Here is a 14,368-nt window from a genome sequence, read left to right as displayed (position 1 = left end):
TTTTTTTCATGTGGATTTTTGCATGGCAGCTGCATGGAACAGAATTTGGCAGTCTTTTTGGTGCAACTGTTGTCTTCTATTTTGCCTTCTTGCTACCTAAAAAAATAAATCTGTAGTTTCAGACTTAGTTATGAGTAGATCTAATGATAACAATCATAGGTGTTATTGATTAACACCTACTATATGCCAGGCTCTGTGTTTTACATGCATCCTCGCTCATCTTACCAGGTGGCGCTTTATCCACGTTGCATGGAATCAGACACAGGCTCAAGATAAAGAAGAGCGACCTTATAATAAATCAGTCCTGTGTGCAGTGAGATGAGCTCTGACTTTACTTGCTGGGTGTCCTTGGCCAGCCGCATCCTCCCTGAGCCTCATCCCATAAATGGGGCCACTCTCAGGCCTCCCTCTCAGGACTGATGTGAGGATTAAATTGCTGAAGGTCCTGGAGGAATCAGCCCACCTTTAGGCTCTGAAGCAACTTTTGATAAGTATTAACTGATCACAGCATCTCTTCTCTTTGTGGACATGCAGGAGGCTGGTGTTTTTATGATGACATATTCAAGTAACACCTCTTTACTCTGTCCTTAAAATGTTTGACGAGTTGTAGGAAGCAGGTTAAAAGCTTACAAGTGCAAATATTTGTAATATTTATTGTCTGCCAACTTTACAGGAGGTGTTGGGTGATAATGAACAATCTGGAGACACCCTCCAGGACCTTCTATGGGGAGAAGCTGCCCTCACTTTTGATTTGCTGACTTGTGTATGTTTTCAAGACACAGAAGGTGCTTCTGCCTCCTTCTCAGGCCTGTGTTTGTGTCTCTTCTGATTTAGTAACAATTAAGAAGAAATTAAGCACCTTTGGTTTCTCAGCATTCAGTGATCTTTGTTTTCAACCCAAAACTAACCCAAGAGATGAACCCAAATTCAGAAAAACATTCCTTCACCCCTTTCCTTTGAAATTCAGGAATCGGCACATTAGTCCTACTGGAATATTCAAGGAAAGAATGAACACCATGGAGTAAATTGATAAATACCTGAAGCGACAGCTCTGGATATAACTAAAGTTTGGGTTAAAGATAGATCTGTGTTTAGTTGTGAAGTATCTTGTGTTTTACTCAAAGCAAAAATGCCTGACTTAACCTGCAACCCCAGGCAGTATAATGCCTCCTGTCCCCTTTCACAGATGAGCAGCTGGGAGGTGCCACAGCCACACCTCTCATCGGATGGCCAGCCTCCTTCAGTTTCCCTGTGGTCCTGCTAGGCTCCTGCTTCCCCTGCATTTACTTCTGTAAACACTACTCTGAGGATAGTTAAGTTTTCCAGGGGAGCCAAGCAAGGAACAGTTAACTGGAGAGTGAGACCAAGCACTACTTTTGTTCCTGTACCCAGATTGGTGGGAAACCACCTTGAAATCATTGGGAAAGAAGGTGGACAGAGCTCAGGCCTGGAATTCCATGTCAGCCCTGCCCCTGACTCAGAGTCACCTCTGGGAACCCGTGTGTCTTCTCTGTATGATAAGAATGAGGCCACTGCCCTCCCAGAACGATTTGAAGAATTTAAAAATAATACATATGCAAGTTCTTAACATTGCACACACCTATCCTTAGTGAAGATAATACAATCATGTTCATTGTTTACAAATGTTCCTTTTGTAGCCAAGCCCTCTCCTCCTGTGGTATCAGGCCCTGCCATGAGGGCCACACCTGAGCAGACAGCGAGCTTCACCTGCACATCCCATGGATTCTCCCCCAGAAACATCTCCCTGAAATGGTTCAAAAATGGCAATGAGCTCTCCGCCTCCCAGACCAACGTGGACCCAGAGGGAGACAGCGTTTCCTACAGCATCTCCAGCACAACCAGGGTGCTGCTGGCCCCGGGGGATGTTCACTCCCAGGTCATCTGCGAGGTGGCCCACGTCACCCTGCAGCAGGGCCCTCCTCTCCGTGGGACTGCCAACTTGTCTGAGACCATTCGAGGTAGGTGCTCCTCACACCAGCCCAGGCCCACAGCTGTCCCCAAGGCCCCTGCCTGCTCTTCCCTGCCGCTTTTGCTCCAGGCCTTGAATTTCCTGGAATCTGCTTCCTGACAGTGCGGCCCAATCAGCAGGCTCCTAGATGAGCTGGTCACTCACTACTGTTTTAATAGCAGCTGCCAGTGGACACCTGCCATGTGCCAAGCACTGTGCTACGTAGTTTCCTTTACTTTACCAAAGCATCTCCAATTACTGAGCACCTACTCTAAGCCAGGCCCTTATGTGCTTGGTGATTTCATTTATTTAGCAGCAGTTATTATATTCCAACTGCATTCCAGGCGCTGAGCTCCTTGATTGGAACTATTAAAACCCTAATATGAGTTACCAATCTTTGAGCACCTACTATATGCCCTGCACTGTGCTTAGTGATTTCATTCATATGCAGTAGTGTCTGAGCACCTGCTGCCTGCCTGGCTCTGTCCTGGGTGACTCCTTTGCTGCGCTGGGTGTTGTTATGCAGCCCCTCCCCTGTGAGCTGTCTGTTCCATAAGGTCAGAGCTTCTGCCTGTGCTGTTTCAGTTCCGCCCACCTTGGAGGTTTCCCAACACCCCACAGCGGGGAACCAAGTGAACATCTCCTGCCACGTGAACAAGTTCTACCCTCAGCGCCTACAGCTGACCTGGCTGGAGAATGGAAACTTGACCCGAACAGAAACAGCCTCGACCCTCATAGAGAACAAGGACGGGACCTTTAACCGGACGAGCTGGCTCCTGGTGACCTCATCTGCCCACAGGGAGGCCGTGCTGCTCACCTGCCAGGTGGAGCATGACGGGCAGCCGGCGGTCACCAAAAACCTCATCCTGGAGCCCGCTGCTCCCCAGAAGGACCAAGACACAGGTGGAACCCCTGGTGAAGCCTCCACTCCAATGACATGGCTTTTAAATGTTATCTTTTTTTAAATGTTAAGAGTAGTAATTCACATTTATAGTAGGATAACCTAGAAGTCTGTAAGTATAAAGTAGAATTTTGAAATGCGCTCCCCTCTCCAAATCCCATACTAAATAGTCACCACTGGGAAGAGTTTGGTACATTCTTCATAGGCCTTTTGATGTAAATACATAAAAAGAAAGAAAGTAGGAAAGGAGTGAGATCATCCTGTTCATAGTGTCCGGCCTCTTGCTTTCTTCAACTAACAGTAATTACATTTACCCTTCCCTGTCCTCCCACCTCCCACCTCCTTGCTCTTTCTAACCTCTAGAGCCTAGTCTCTCTTCCATTCTTGATGGTTACATCTGCATAAGTAACGTCACCCAAGTTATTGATGAAGTTTGAGTCTGGACCAGGCACTGAGGTGACCATGAGTGGTCACAGCACAGGGCTCTCTTGTCCTCTGATTTGGGACAGTGGACCAGCAATGATCACAACTGCTCACTGCACATTGACTCAATGCAGATCTCAGTTCAGCTGTGATCTCCCTTCCTGCTTCAACCAGCCAGAGGGTTTGGAGTTTACAGAAGGGACTCAGGAAACAATGGGGGAAATAGTGCTGAAGATTTGTTACCTTTAGTCCAGGTGATGAGGCGAAACTAATCAAGTTGAATCTGAGTCCCTGAGGACAGGAACCACCAACCTGTGCAATGGATTTATGCTAATTTAGAGACACGTTCCCCTTCATCTGGGCATTGTCCTAAGGACTCGTAGAGTCCCCTTTTCCTATAAATAAAGCATGTCACATATGCTCTCAACTTAAAGAGAGGGGTGAGTTAGGTTCCCAGGAGTCTTTACTGCAGAAAACATTTAAAGGCCCACGTTCCTTCCAACATGCCCCACGTTGTCCTCATCTGTGGGGTCCGTGCTTGGTCACTGAGTGTCCATGTCCCTGCCTGCTGGAAGAATAAAGAGAGGAAGGGGAGAGCAAACAACTTGCCTTAAAGAAGAGATGTAGAGAAGTTGCACATCTGTGTCCATCCTTAACATAGTCTTGTGTGAACTTACAGTTCCAATGATGCCCACAGTTGTGTGGTCATTTGGTTAAGGACATTGACTTCCTACAAAATAAATACCATTGCACACTTAATATGACCAATAATAATTTACTAAGTCATTTAAATAGCAGTATACTTTGGAATTTTCCAAAAATATCTTTTATTGTTGTTTTTTGTGTGTGCACCAAAATGGTTTTTAATTCATCTGTAAATTCTTGGTCAATTTTCCTGTGACACCATATGGGCCCTGAGAGTCTTCTTTTGTTCATTTGTTTGACTGTTTGTATGAAAAAGAATTTGAATCATTTAGGGCTATTCAAATTATTCATTTCATATTGTGTGAACTGTGCTATGTTGTAGTTTTTGAGGTATGTGGCCCATGGTTTCTATGCTGTCAAATTTCTGCTTGTATAGTTGTTCATAATATTCCATTATTATCCTTTGATATCTGGAGGTTCTGTAGTGATGTCCTCTGTTTCATTCCTGATATTGGAAATGTGTCATTCCTCCCTTTTTCTTTGCCAGTTGTACTAGAAGTTTCTCAATTTTGCTAGTCTTTTAAAAGAACCTGCTCTTTGTTTCTGTTATTTTCTCTACTGTTTCTCTGTTTTTAATTTCAATGATTTTTCTCCTTTATTATGTCCTTCCCTCTGTTTGCTTTGGGTTTATTTTGCTCCCCCTTATCTCATTTCTTGGGGCAGGAACTTAGATTATTCACTTAGACATTTTCTTTTTTCTAGTGCCACACCTGGGTCTCCTCCTGCACCTTGGGATTTAGGAGAGTGGGCCTGGGTGCCTGACTGCTGTATTCTTCCTCTTGTACCCAGGTTTCTAGCCTGTCTGCCTCCTTTCTCACCTCAGAGTCCTGCTATGCTTGTCCCTTGTGTTGTTTCTAGGGTTCGAGTTGTACTGAACATGGTGAGCAGGAGAGATGATTCCATTCCATCTTGTCTGGAGCAGCTTGGAAATACTTTGTAATCGTCCATCTCCTGCTGGGCCTCAGGCCAGGGCTGTTATGTCTGGGTGCTGCAGGGAGGCTGACCCAGTATGCCTGCTGCTGCACAATGACTGGAAATGTTTCCAGGGGCATTTAGGCTGTGAGCATTGAACAAAGTGTAAGACGACCTATGTGACCATGCAGCCTGGTGTGTCTGAGGGCTCTGGCCACTGCAGTCCTGGGTCCAGTTGATCTGGTGTGAAAGTGTACATCAGATTGCTTGTTTTTATGATACTGGGGTATTTTACAATACTTCTAATCCAGTGGACCTTTTTTCTCTCAGTATAGCATAATCTAGTATGTTAATGGAGTTTTTGGTTGGTAGGTTGGTTTTGATAGTGGGAGAAAGGTTCTGAGTCCTCTCATTTTTTGGTTCTCCTTTGTATTTCAGGAACCTAAACCCCTTCCCCCTGCGTTTTTCTTTTTCCCTTCACCACTTAATTGCCAAACAGCACTTCTTCCTTCTTTTTGCTTTTTCTAACAAGAAGTTTTGCTGTATAAAATGTGCCTGTCCATTTATTCACATCTGTCCTCCTTTAATTACATTCCTACAGTCACTGTAATAATTACTGTGTTTGGTGATTTAATACAAGACACATGCATTATCATACAGTTGAAGAAGTCAGAGGTCTACAGTGGATGGCTGGGCTGTGTTCCTTCTGAAGACTCTAGAGGGGAATCCAATTCCTTGCCTTTTCTTGCTCCCAGAGGTGTCCACACTCCTTGGCAAAGGGCCTTGCATTTCTCTGACTCCTGCTTCTGACATCACGTCTCCTTCTCCTACTGCCTTGCCTCCATCTTTTACTTGTTAGAATCTTTGTGATTTCATGGGCTCCACTTGGGAAATCTAAGATAAGTTGCCATCTCAAGATGCTTAACAAATCACTACTGATCACCCCTTTTGACGTGTATGGTAATATATGCACAGATCTGAGGAGTCTGTGCCAAAACTCTTAAGTCAGGTGTACATTGAAAGCCCTTCCTGTGCTCTGTGTCCCACTCTGCAGGACACTTTTCCAATATTTTCAAAGCTTAGGGAAATGTAACACTGGTGGTGGTATTTACAAATAACTCTAAATTCCTGTCTTGTCTGCCTTGTCTCTCTCTCCTGCAATTTCCTGGTGGCTGGTTGAGGTTGGGATTGCAGCCTAGTAAGACATTATACACTAGGATTTGCTGAATATTCTCTCGTCTCACAGTTATTTTTACTTTGGCATTTTCACAGGACACTGCAGCCTGGGAAGAGAGTGAGTGAGAATGAATGACCTTTATACCCTGATTTCTCCCTCTAGCTTGAGCCCAAGACAGGATGTAGGTCAAAGCCTCATATTGCTGACAGGCCCAGGTGGCCTCAGATGGAGTAAGTGGAGGCCCTTGGGACTGGCTCCTGTGTGATCACTCTAATGATGCCTCCTGTCTCTTGATTTCCAGGCTCAGAGCTGTCTTCTCCTCTCCTGGCAGCTCTCCTCCTAGGCCCCAAGGTGGTGCTGGTGGTCGGTGTCTCTGTCATCTGTGTCCACAGGAAGCATAGGGCTTGACTGTAAGTTATGGGGGAAGGAAAGCAAGAGAAGATCTGTCCTAGAAGACACAAGGTCAATAGGGAGGCCAGCCAACAGGTCACTCAGGGTCAGGCCCACGTGGAGTTAAGAGAAGGGGACACACCTCCCTCAATAACCTCTAAGAGGTTCTCAACTCCCAGGAGGTATGTGAGGTCCTATAGGAGGTGGGCTGGATCAGGGGTGTTTAAAGGTTGTCTCTTAAGGTTTCTGTGGAGGAAGTGGGCAGAGAGTGCTGAATGAGGAGCACCTGAGTGGGTGGATCCCTTGGAGACTGTTTCTAGATCACTTGAACTGTGGGGCTCCTTGAGGCAAAAGGAATCCACAATTCAGTGTAAAGTTGAGACGTCCTGGATTGGCTGTTCTGAGGGAGTGTCCTGCTCTGACCCTCCGTGTGCCAGAGTGGAAGGGCTGGGGAAGGGGCATCAGGACCTGGGGAGGACGCTGAGGGGGCAGAGGACAGAGTCCTATCCCAGGGGCTGCCTATCATTTCAGGGCAGGCATCCTAGGAGGAGAACCCCTGGGTATGTGGGAGGCATGCAGGGAACATTTCCTGAGTGATGAGCAGATAATGACATATGAACATGTTTCCCACAGGTCCTTCCTTCCTCCTTGCTAGGTGCCACCATAGTCTCTGCTGCCTCCTTCCCTCCCTGAGGAGCCCAGTCTAGGAGAGGAACCCAGCTGGGGCCTTCCACAACTCTGTTTCACACGCCTCCCCTCCATGGAGACACATCCGCTGCTCCTGAGCTACTTCTTCTAGTCCTTGGAGGCCCCTGAGTTGGGTCTTCATATGTGGCCCTGAGCAGGGATATGGGAAGTAGCTCTGGACAAGGACTCACGACATCTCCCTGGAATGTGAGAAATAAGTCAGATCAACACATCAGGATGGCTCTCATCCATCACCTTGGATCTGGCCATGAACTACACACTAATGTCCCTATGCTGAGGAGTTGGTGTCTTCTGGATTCCTGCATCCACCTTACTCCCCACCCTTTGAGGTTCTCTATTTCTTCTTTAGTACAAATGATTTTAAGAGAAATTATTCTCCTCCCTCATTGTCTAAATAGCCTACCTGTCAAACCCAGAAGTTAGTTTGAAATTAGAGATGTCAAACCCATCTCTCTGTGATGGGAAGGGGAGCTTTTCTACCAACTTTATCCTTCCTAACCTTGTTACTCATGGTAAATATACCATATCCAAAAGCCTGGAGTCATCGTTGATTTTTCTCTCTGTTACAGTGCATATTCAATTCTCCCTTCAAAGTGGTTACGTCCAATGGTGAGATGGTAAATCTTTAACAATTGATTCTCCAAAAAAAAAAAAAAAGAAAAAAAAATGGAAAGAAAAGCCTGACAATTTCTTGGTGTAAATACTCTCAATGTGGTCCATTTCAAGTTACCAACATTTAAACAACTAGATTTCAAAATTCCTGAAAATGTAAATACTGGCTCTCATGAGCTGGTCCAAGCCTCCTCTAGCACACCACTGCGTCGTATCTATAATCTGCACATTCTCACCCCCACCTCTACTCCCTCGTCCCAGCCACCATCATCTCTTCCTGCACCATTGCTATGGTCTCTGACTTTCTTGTTTCAGGCATAGTGATTCTTGGGGAGTGTAAGTCAAATCCTATCACTCCTCTGCTTCCTCTCCCCACATGTCTGCATGCTTAACTCTCTTCTTTCCAGCCTCTGCTCAAATGTCACTTTATCAAAGGCAACTTTCTTATACCATCCTGTATAAAATATCAATTCCTCTCTCACCCTGGCATTCCATGAGCTCTTAACCTGTTTAATTTGTTTCCTGGGCAATTATTACCATCTGACATAGGCAGTTCTCACTTTGCCTGGTAGAGAAGGACAGTAAAAATTACTGTGTACACTGAATCATGGACATTGATCGCAGTAATCAATGGGAGAAATAATGTTTGTTCTGTGATCTTTAAAATTTGCTTTCAAAACATTAGAAACTCTCTTAGTGTCCACTTCAAATTTATAGAGAAAAAAATAGCAAAACTAATAACATGTGGTTTGACAAATTAGAAAGACTGAGATTTAAGGCAATTTATTTCTTTATGAAAACTTATCAAAAGTGTTTAAACAGTGCTAGCCTTCCTCTTGTGTAAATTACAATTTAAGAGTACCATTTTTAACGACTTTATGAAGTACTATGCTCCTTGCTAAGTTTGGATCAGTTTCTGACATTTTATGCCTTATACTTTTAATGTTGTGAAATGTTTACAAAACTTCCTTTAATTGGAAGTATTTGCTGCTGTCACTTCTGGTCATTTTCACCCTTTTTCCCACCACCACTTTCCTCATTTATGTAGTAAGTTTGCCTTCACGAAGTTCTTCTAACTGCGTATCTGGAATCTTTCTAACATTATTAAGTTGCCACTGCCATGGTCAGCTCTTTCTTCTGTACACCATTTATATTCAGTTTGAATATAAGCTCTGACATCATCATGTTTTGCCTCTCCATTGCACTTTCATCTTTGCTGCTATTTCTCTTTCATAATGATTCATTTTGTAAATGTCATGTGGGTTCATCACTAGGAGAAAGGAGACAATACAACTACATAATTTGCTGCCTGTGCCTAAACTGAGTAATAGGCTTGCAGTGACCAATCACTACAGACTTTCGAAGAAGTGTTATGATTGGTTGGTGATCAGGATGAGCATCTGCTAGTACGTGGTGATTTGTGGACTGAAGTAGACCCGCAGCAAAGTTGTATTTTATGCAGCTGTTCACAGCAGTGAATTTCCTGTGGCAACTGAAATCTGAACTGTGTGTCGGGGCATTGACGTTATTTAACTAAACTGAAACTCATGCACCAGGGAAAATGAATCCTGATATGTGTGCTGTCTCTTCCTCAAACAGGAGGTCAGTTCTATTAGAAGGAACTCTGAATCCTCATTTGCCGGAACAGTGACTGCCCCATACTAGGCCATTACTGTTTATTTTAATAAGTGATTGAATTAGTTTTTACTGGATGTTGGATTTCAAAATAAAAATTATCTAATTCAATCACCTGACCTGTTTTAAACTCCTTTAATTAAAGGCTAATCTCTCTTCTTTGTACACTGAAATCTTCTCAAAAATTCACTATCTTTCAGAAAGCAAGGAAGTGAAAAATCAAAGAAAGTAAAACAGAAGAAAGCCAAAACTGACATTGATTAGAGTTTGTCAAAGAACTGAAAGGTCCCAATGGACAAAGCTAAAACAATTTGAGCAATAAATATATAAAGTATAGGATATATATACATATTCATAATATATATATTTTAAACAGTATAAAATACATATATTATGAATGATGCTGTCCCCTCAAAATTCACAGTTTAGAAAGCAAATGCCCAAGGTGACCATGTCAGAAGCTGGAGCATTTGGAATGTGATTACTTCACGAGGGCACTTCCTTCATGAATTGGATTAGTTTCCTTGTAAAAAGGACCCCTGATATCTCCCTAGCCCCTTTGGGCATGTGAGGATACAATGAGAAATCTGAAATCCGGAAGAGGGCCCTCACCCAATCAGATGGCCACCCTGATTGCGAAATTCAAGCCTCCAGAGCTGTGAGCAATACATCTCTGTTGTAAGCCATCCAGGCTGTGACATTTTGTTATAGCGCCCAAATAGACTAAGACAGATTATAACCCAACATATAACATAAATACCTGTGAGTCCATAGTGATATAAATAAGTAATTGAATACATTAATAATTGGAGGGGAATTTTGCAAAACTTTCTATGTAGGAAAGTTCCAAATTATTTATGTGGATACATCACTCTAAAGAAGGGGAAACCCAGTTCTTCCCTCCTGAAATATGGGGTACACATGGTGAGTCTCTTTCAAGATGGCAGAATTGAAGGAGGAAAAATGGGTAACTTAACAGTTGGGGAAACCTGAGACATACAAGTGAGCCCAGTCATCAAGAGTACATCAACAATCATAAATCAGCATCAACAGGCATAAATCATGCAGATTTGATGAAAATGGCACCTTTCCTCTTGGACCTTCTTCCCCCAAACCCATAACCCAATTTTGACTATGCATAAAGCATCAGATAAATTGTAATAGAGGGACATCAATATATCTGAGCAATATTCATCAAATCTGTCAAAATCATCAAAAAGAAGGAAAGTCAGAGAAGCTGTTACAGCTGAAAGGAGCCTAAGGAGACCCGACAAGTGAGTGTGTGTGGTTTCCTGCATGGGATCGTGGAACGAATAAAAACTTTATGTAGAACTTAAGGAAGCCTCTTATGGACTGAACGTTTGTGTCCCTCCAAAGTTCATATGCTCCAATCTAATCCCTGAAGTGATGGTATTTGCAGGTGGGCCTTTGGGAAGAAATTAGGTCATGAGGGTGGAGCCCTTTCCCAGAAGGTCACATCGTTGGAATCATGCAGCGTGTCCATGTTTCCTTTCAGTTATTAATAAGCACTGAAGATTCCTCCACATCTTGTCAGGGCTTGAGAGCTTATTTCATTTTAGTTCTGAATAATATTTGATTATCCGGATTTACCACTTTCCTTACCAATTCACCTACTAAAGGTCATCTTGGTTGCTTCCAAATTTTTGCAAATATGAATAAAGCTGCTATGAACTTCAGGGAGACTCTTTCAAGCTACTCTCCCAGCTTCTAGTAACCTCAAACATTCCTTGGATTGTAGATGGCATTCCCCTGTGTCTTCACACCACCTTATTTCGGTGAATGACAGCTAAGTTAAGCTGGGCCTGAACTCCTGATTCACAGAAGCTATGAAATAACAAACCTGTGATTTTTAAAGCCACTATGTTTGTGGTAATGTGTTATTCATCAATAGAAAACAAATTCACTAAGACTGAGAAATCCTTCAGGAGAAAGTCCTTCATAGGTTTGTAGAACTCACCTAGCATACACTCTGTGTACCTTTCACAAACTCAATGACAATGCTGCTTGTGTGATACCCAAGAACACATACCAAGAGCAATTAAAGCCTGAGGAGGAAGATTATGTAGATAGGGTGGAGCACTGAGTAACATGAAACATTGTGATCGTTAAGATTTTGTCCGACTTTAAGATCCAATTTTCACCCATCAGGAAAGATATCGATTTCATGCAGAATGCAAGTCTCAACCTTTATATTGGTGAAGGTGGGTGAGTGGGCTTTTGCACCATGAAGGAACTTGCAGAAAATGGGAGATGGCTCTTTCTCCAGGTAACTCTCTGAACACGGTGCGTTATGAAGTTATGAAGACATTGTCCTTAGCTTGGTGCCTTCTCTGATCCCAGAATGTAAAGAACAATCTGACACAAATCTATTTGACATTTCCTGTTTAATAGAAATGTATTCATCCTCATTGTAAATATGTGTGTTTAAGTGCCTGCTCTGCTCCAGGCCATCCTCACATCCTGATGCAGAAGGAAGGTGCCATCCTCCTTTCTGTGCTTTAGTCTCCTTCTCCTAACCCATGTGGCAGCCACATTTATAGTTTTAATATTTTGGTGCCAGTACACATGGCTGAAAGGAGCTCTCAGGAGACCTCACTTTGATGTATGCCAGAACCTCAGACCATCTTGGGCCAAGACAAGCAACATGAGCAATGCTGTGACATTTCTTACAGGAGCTTCAGGTGAACAATTCCATGTGAACCAACATGAGAGTTCCGTGTCAGTCAAGGCTGGAGATGATGTAACCCTGAGTTGCAACATGTCTTCTCTGTCCCCAGAAGGGCCTGTCTAGGGGTTCATGGGGACTGGGCAAGAACAATCACTAATTTATGGTCTCAATGGAAGACAATTCCCCCTAGTATTCCAATAGGAAAACACAATGGCCATCCAAACAGATTGATCCCATCTGCATCAAAGATGTGTCACATGGGATGGTGGCAACTATACTGTGTGAAGTTAATGAAGGGTCATCCTGACATGTCCATATATATGGTCCAGGCACTAATGTGTCTATGAATGGTTAAAATAATCTGAGAAACTGCATCCCTTGCTTTGCAGAAGTAAATATTTAAAGAATCTGCAATATGCACTAAATCATTGTCAAATACTGGGTACTGTGCCCCTTCATTCAGAAACAACCCCACAGGCTGGCATCCTGCTGATGGCCCTTCTGCTTATTCATTCTGGAATCCTAAATCCAATAGTGAGTCAAGCCATGTTGAGAGGGTATGCCCTTCTGTGATGGCCAACTTCACTAGAACCCGAACATAAGACATTGGGCACTCCCAAGCAAAAAGAGTTGGGGTAGGGAAAAGGCAAGTAAATGTGTGCACTGAAGCATCCAAAAAGTTGGAAAGCTGAGCCCTGGAAAGCTGACTAGTCCTTCTGAGATTTCAGGACAAACCCGGGCTCAGAAATATGCATTGTGTCTATTATGACCTATTTCCTGACCCTGAATATCAGAAACAGATACTTGTAGCTACAGTTTACCTTCTGGATTCAAGAAAAAAGTCTCCACATGGGTGAAGTTTGTCCCCAAATGCCCAATATCAACTGGGCCAAAATAAAGGAATCCTTAGGCCAGCAGAATCTTGTTCAGCAGGCACAATTCCACGCACCCATTTCCGACTGGAATGTGACCAGGTCCTGGTGGCAGGTACCTGAGGGGTCACCACAATTCAGTCTGGGACCTTGCTTCCCCTCCAGGAAGTCAATGAGTGGCTGTGTCCTCCTACTATGGTCAGGAGCAGCTCTGGGGCATCATGAGACTAGAAAACGTGGTCTTGAGTGTCACCCACTTCCAGAGCTTGTTTAGAAAAGCCTTCTAGGAGGGTTTAAGGAACTCTCCTGGCATGTGACCTTTCCCTGATCTGCTCTGAGAATTGTACTCCAAGCTCTGCTCTTCTTTTATTCTCTGGGGATGACCAGTGCTTCGTTTCCCTTGCCACCCTCTGAATTAATATTGCAAAATACATTGAGATGAGTGTGCTCCTGTGTTTTGAACAAAGACCGCAGAAGGATGAGAATGAAAAGATTAGAGCAGATTAGAGCAGAGATAAAGAAAACCCCTGAGAATCAAAAGAGGGCACTAAGAGGGGAAAGAAGTGTTGGGGGGTGGGTTTGGGGGGATACAAGACATACAGAACACAGTGAACAAAGCAGCACTTGTAGCCCGTCCCTGTTAGTAATTATTTCGAGTGTAAATGGATTCAACTCTTCAATAAATCGACGTAGGTTGACTAAACAGGGAAAAAGCAACCAGGATCCAAGCACATGCTACCTATAAGAGACTCATTTTAGGTCTATGAACTTCAAAGGCTGAAAGTGAAAGAAAGGAAAAACGTGTCCATGCTAATGGCAACCGAAAGAGAGCAGGGGTGCTATACAAATGGTATATAAAATAGAATTTAAGTGAAAAGCTGATACAAGAGACAAATAGGACATTATATAGTGAGGAAAGGGTCAATTCAACCAAAAAATATACCTAATATTTGTACAGCAAATGACAGAGCTCTAAATATAAGAAGAAAACATTCCCAGAATGGAAGGGAGAACTACAGACAAGAAAATAATAGAAAGAGATTTTAACACCCCACTTTCCATAATAAATGAATAACCTGAATGAATATTAATAAGGATGCAGAGGACTTGAATAACAATATAGATCAATTGGACTTCACAGATATGTATAGAACATTCCACCCAACAACAGTAGATTATATATTCTTCTTAAGCGCATGTGGAACATCCTCAGGATAGACCATATGGTAGGAAACAAAAAGTCTTCACAAACTTTAAATGATTGTGATTACAGAAAGTATCTTTTCTGATTACAATGGAAAGAAGTTACAAATCAATAACAGAAGTAGAAGAGGAAAGCCAAAAAAAAAGTGAAAATTAAACAACACTCTCTCAG

General features: G+C 43.2%; 1 protein-coding gene across 1 annotated transcript in view; it reads left to right on the top strand.

Annotated features, from left to right (window-relative positions):
- Nucleotides 1-6,495, top strand: part of LOC130833957 (signal-regulatory protein beta-1-like) — a 45,181-nt gene extending 38,686 nt beyond the window's left edge. The window contains exons 3-5 of the mRNA XM_057704076.1: nucleotides 1,659-1,979; nucleotides 2,555-2,884; nucleotides 6,389-6,495. Coding sequence (XP_057560059.1) covers nucleotides 1,659-1,979; nucleotides 2,555-2,884; nucleotides 6,389-6,495 — 758 coding nt within the window. The remainder of the gene's footprint in view (nucleotides 1-1,658; nucleotides 1,980-2,554; nucleotides 2,885-6,388) is intronic.
- The last annotated feature ends 7,873 nt before the right edge of the window (nucleotides 6,496-14,368 follow it).

This window comes from Hippopotamus amphibius, chromosome 12 (assembly GCF_030028045.1).
Source record: "Hippopotamus amphibius kiboko isolate mHipAmp2 chromosome 12, mHipAmp2.hap2, whole genome shotgun sequence".
NCBI classification, from domain to species: domain Eukaryota; kingdom Metazoa; phylum Chordata; class Mammalia; order Artiodactyla; family Hippopotamidae; genus Hippopotamus; species Hippopotamus amphibius.
The sequence above is the reverse complement of the archived record's forward strand: the minus strand, read 5'-3'. Positions and strand labels throughout refer to the sequence as shown.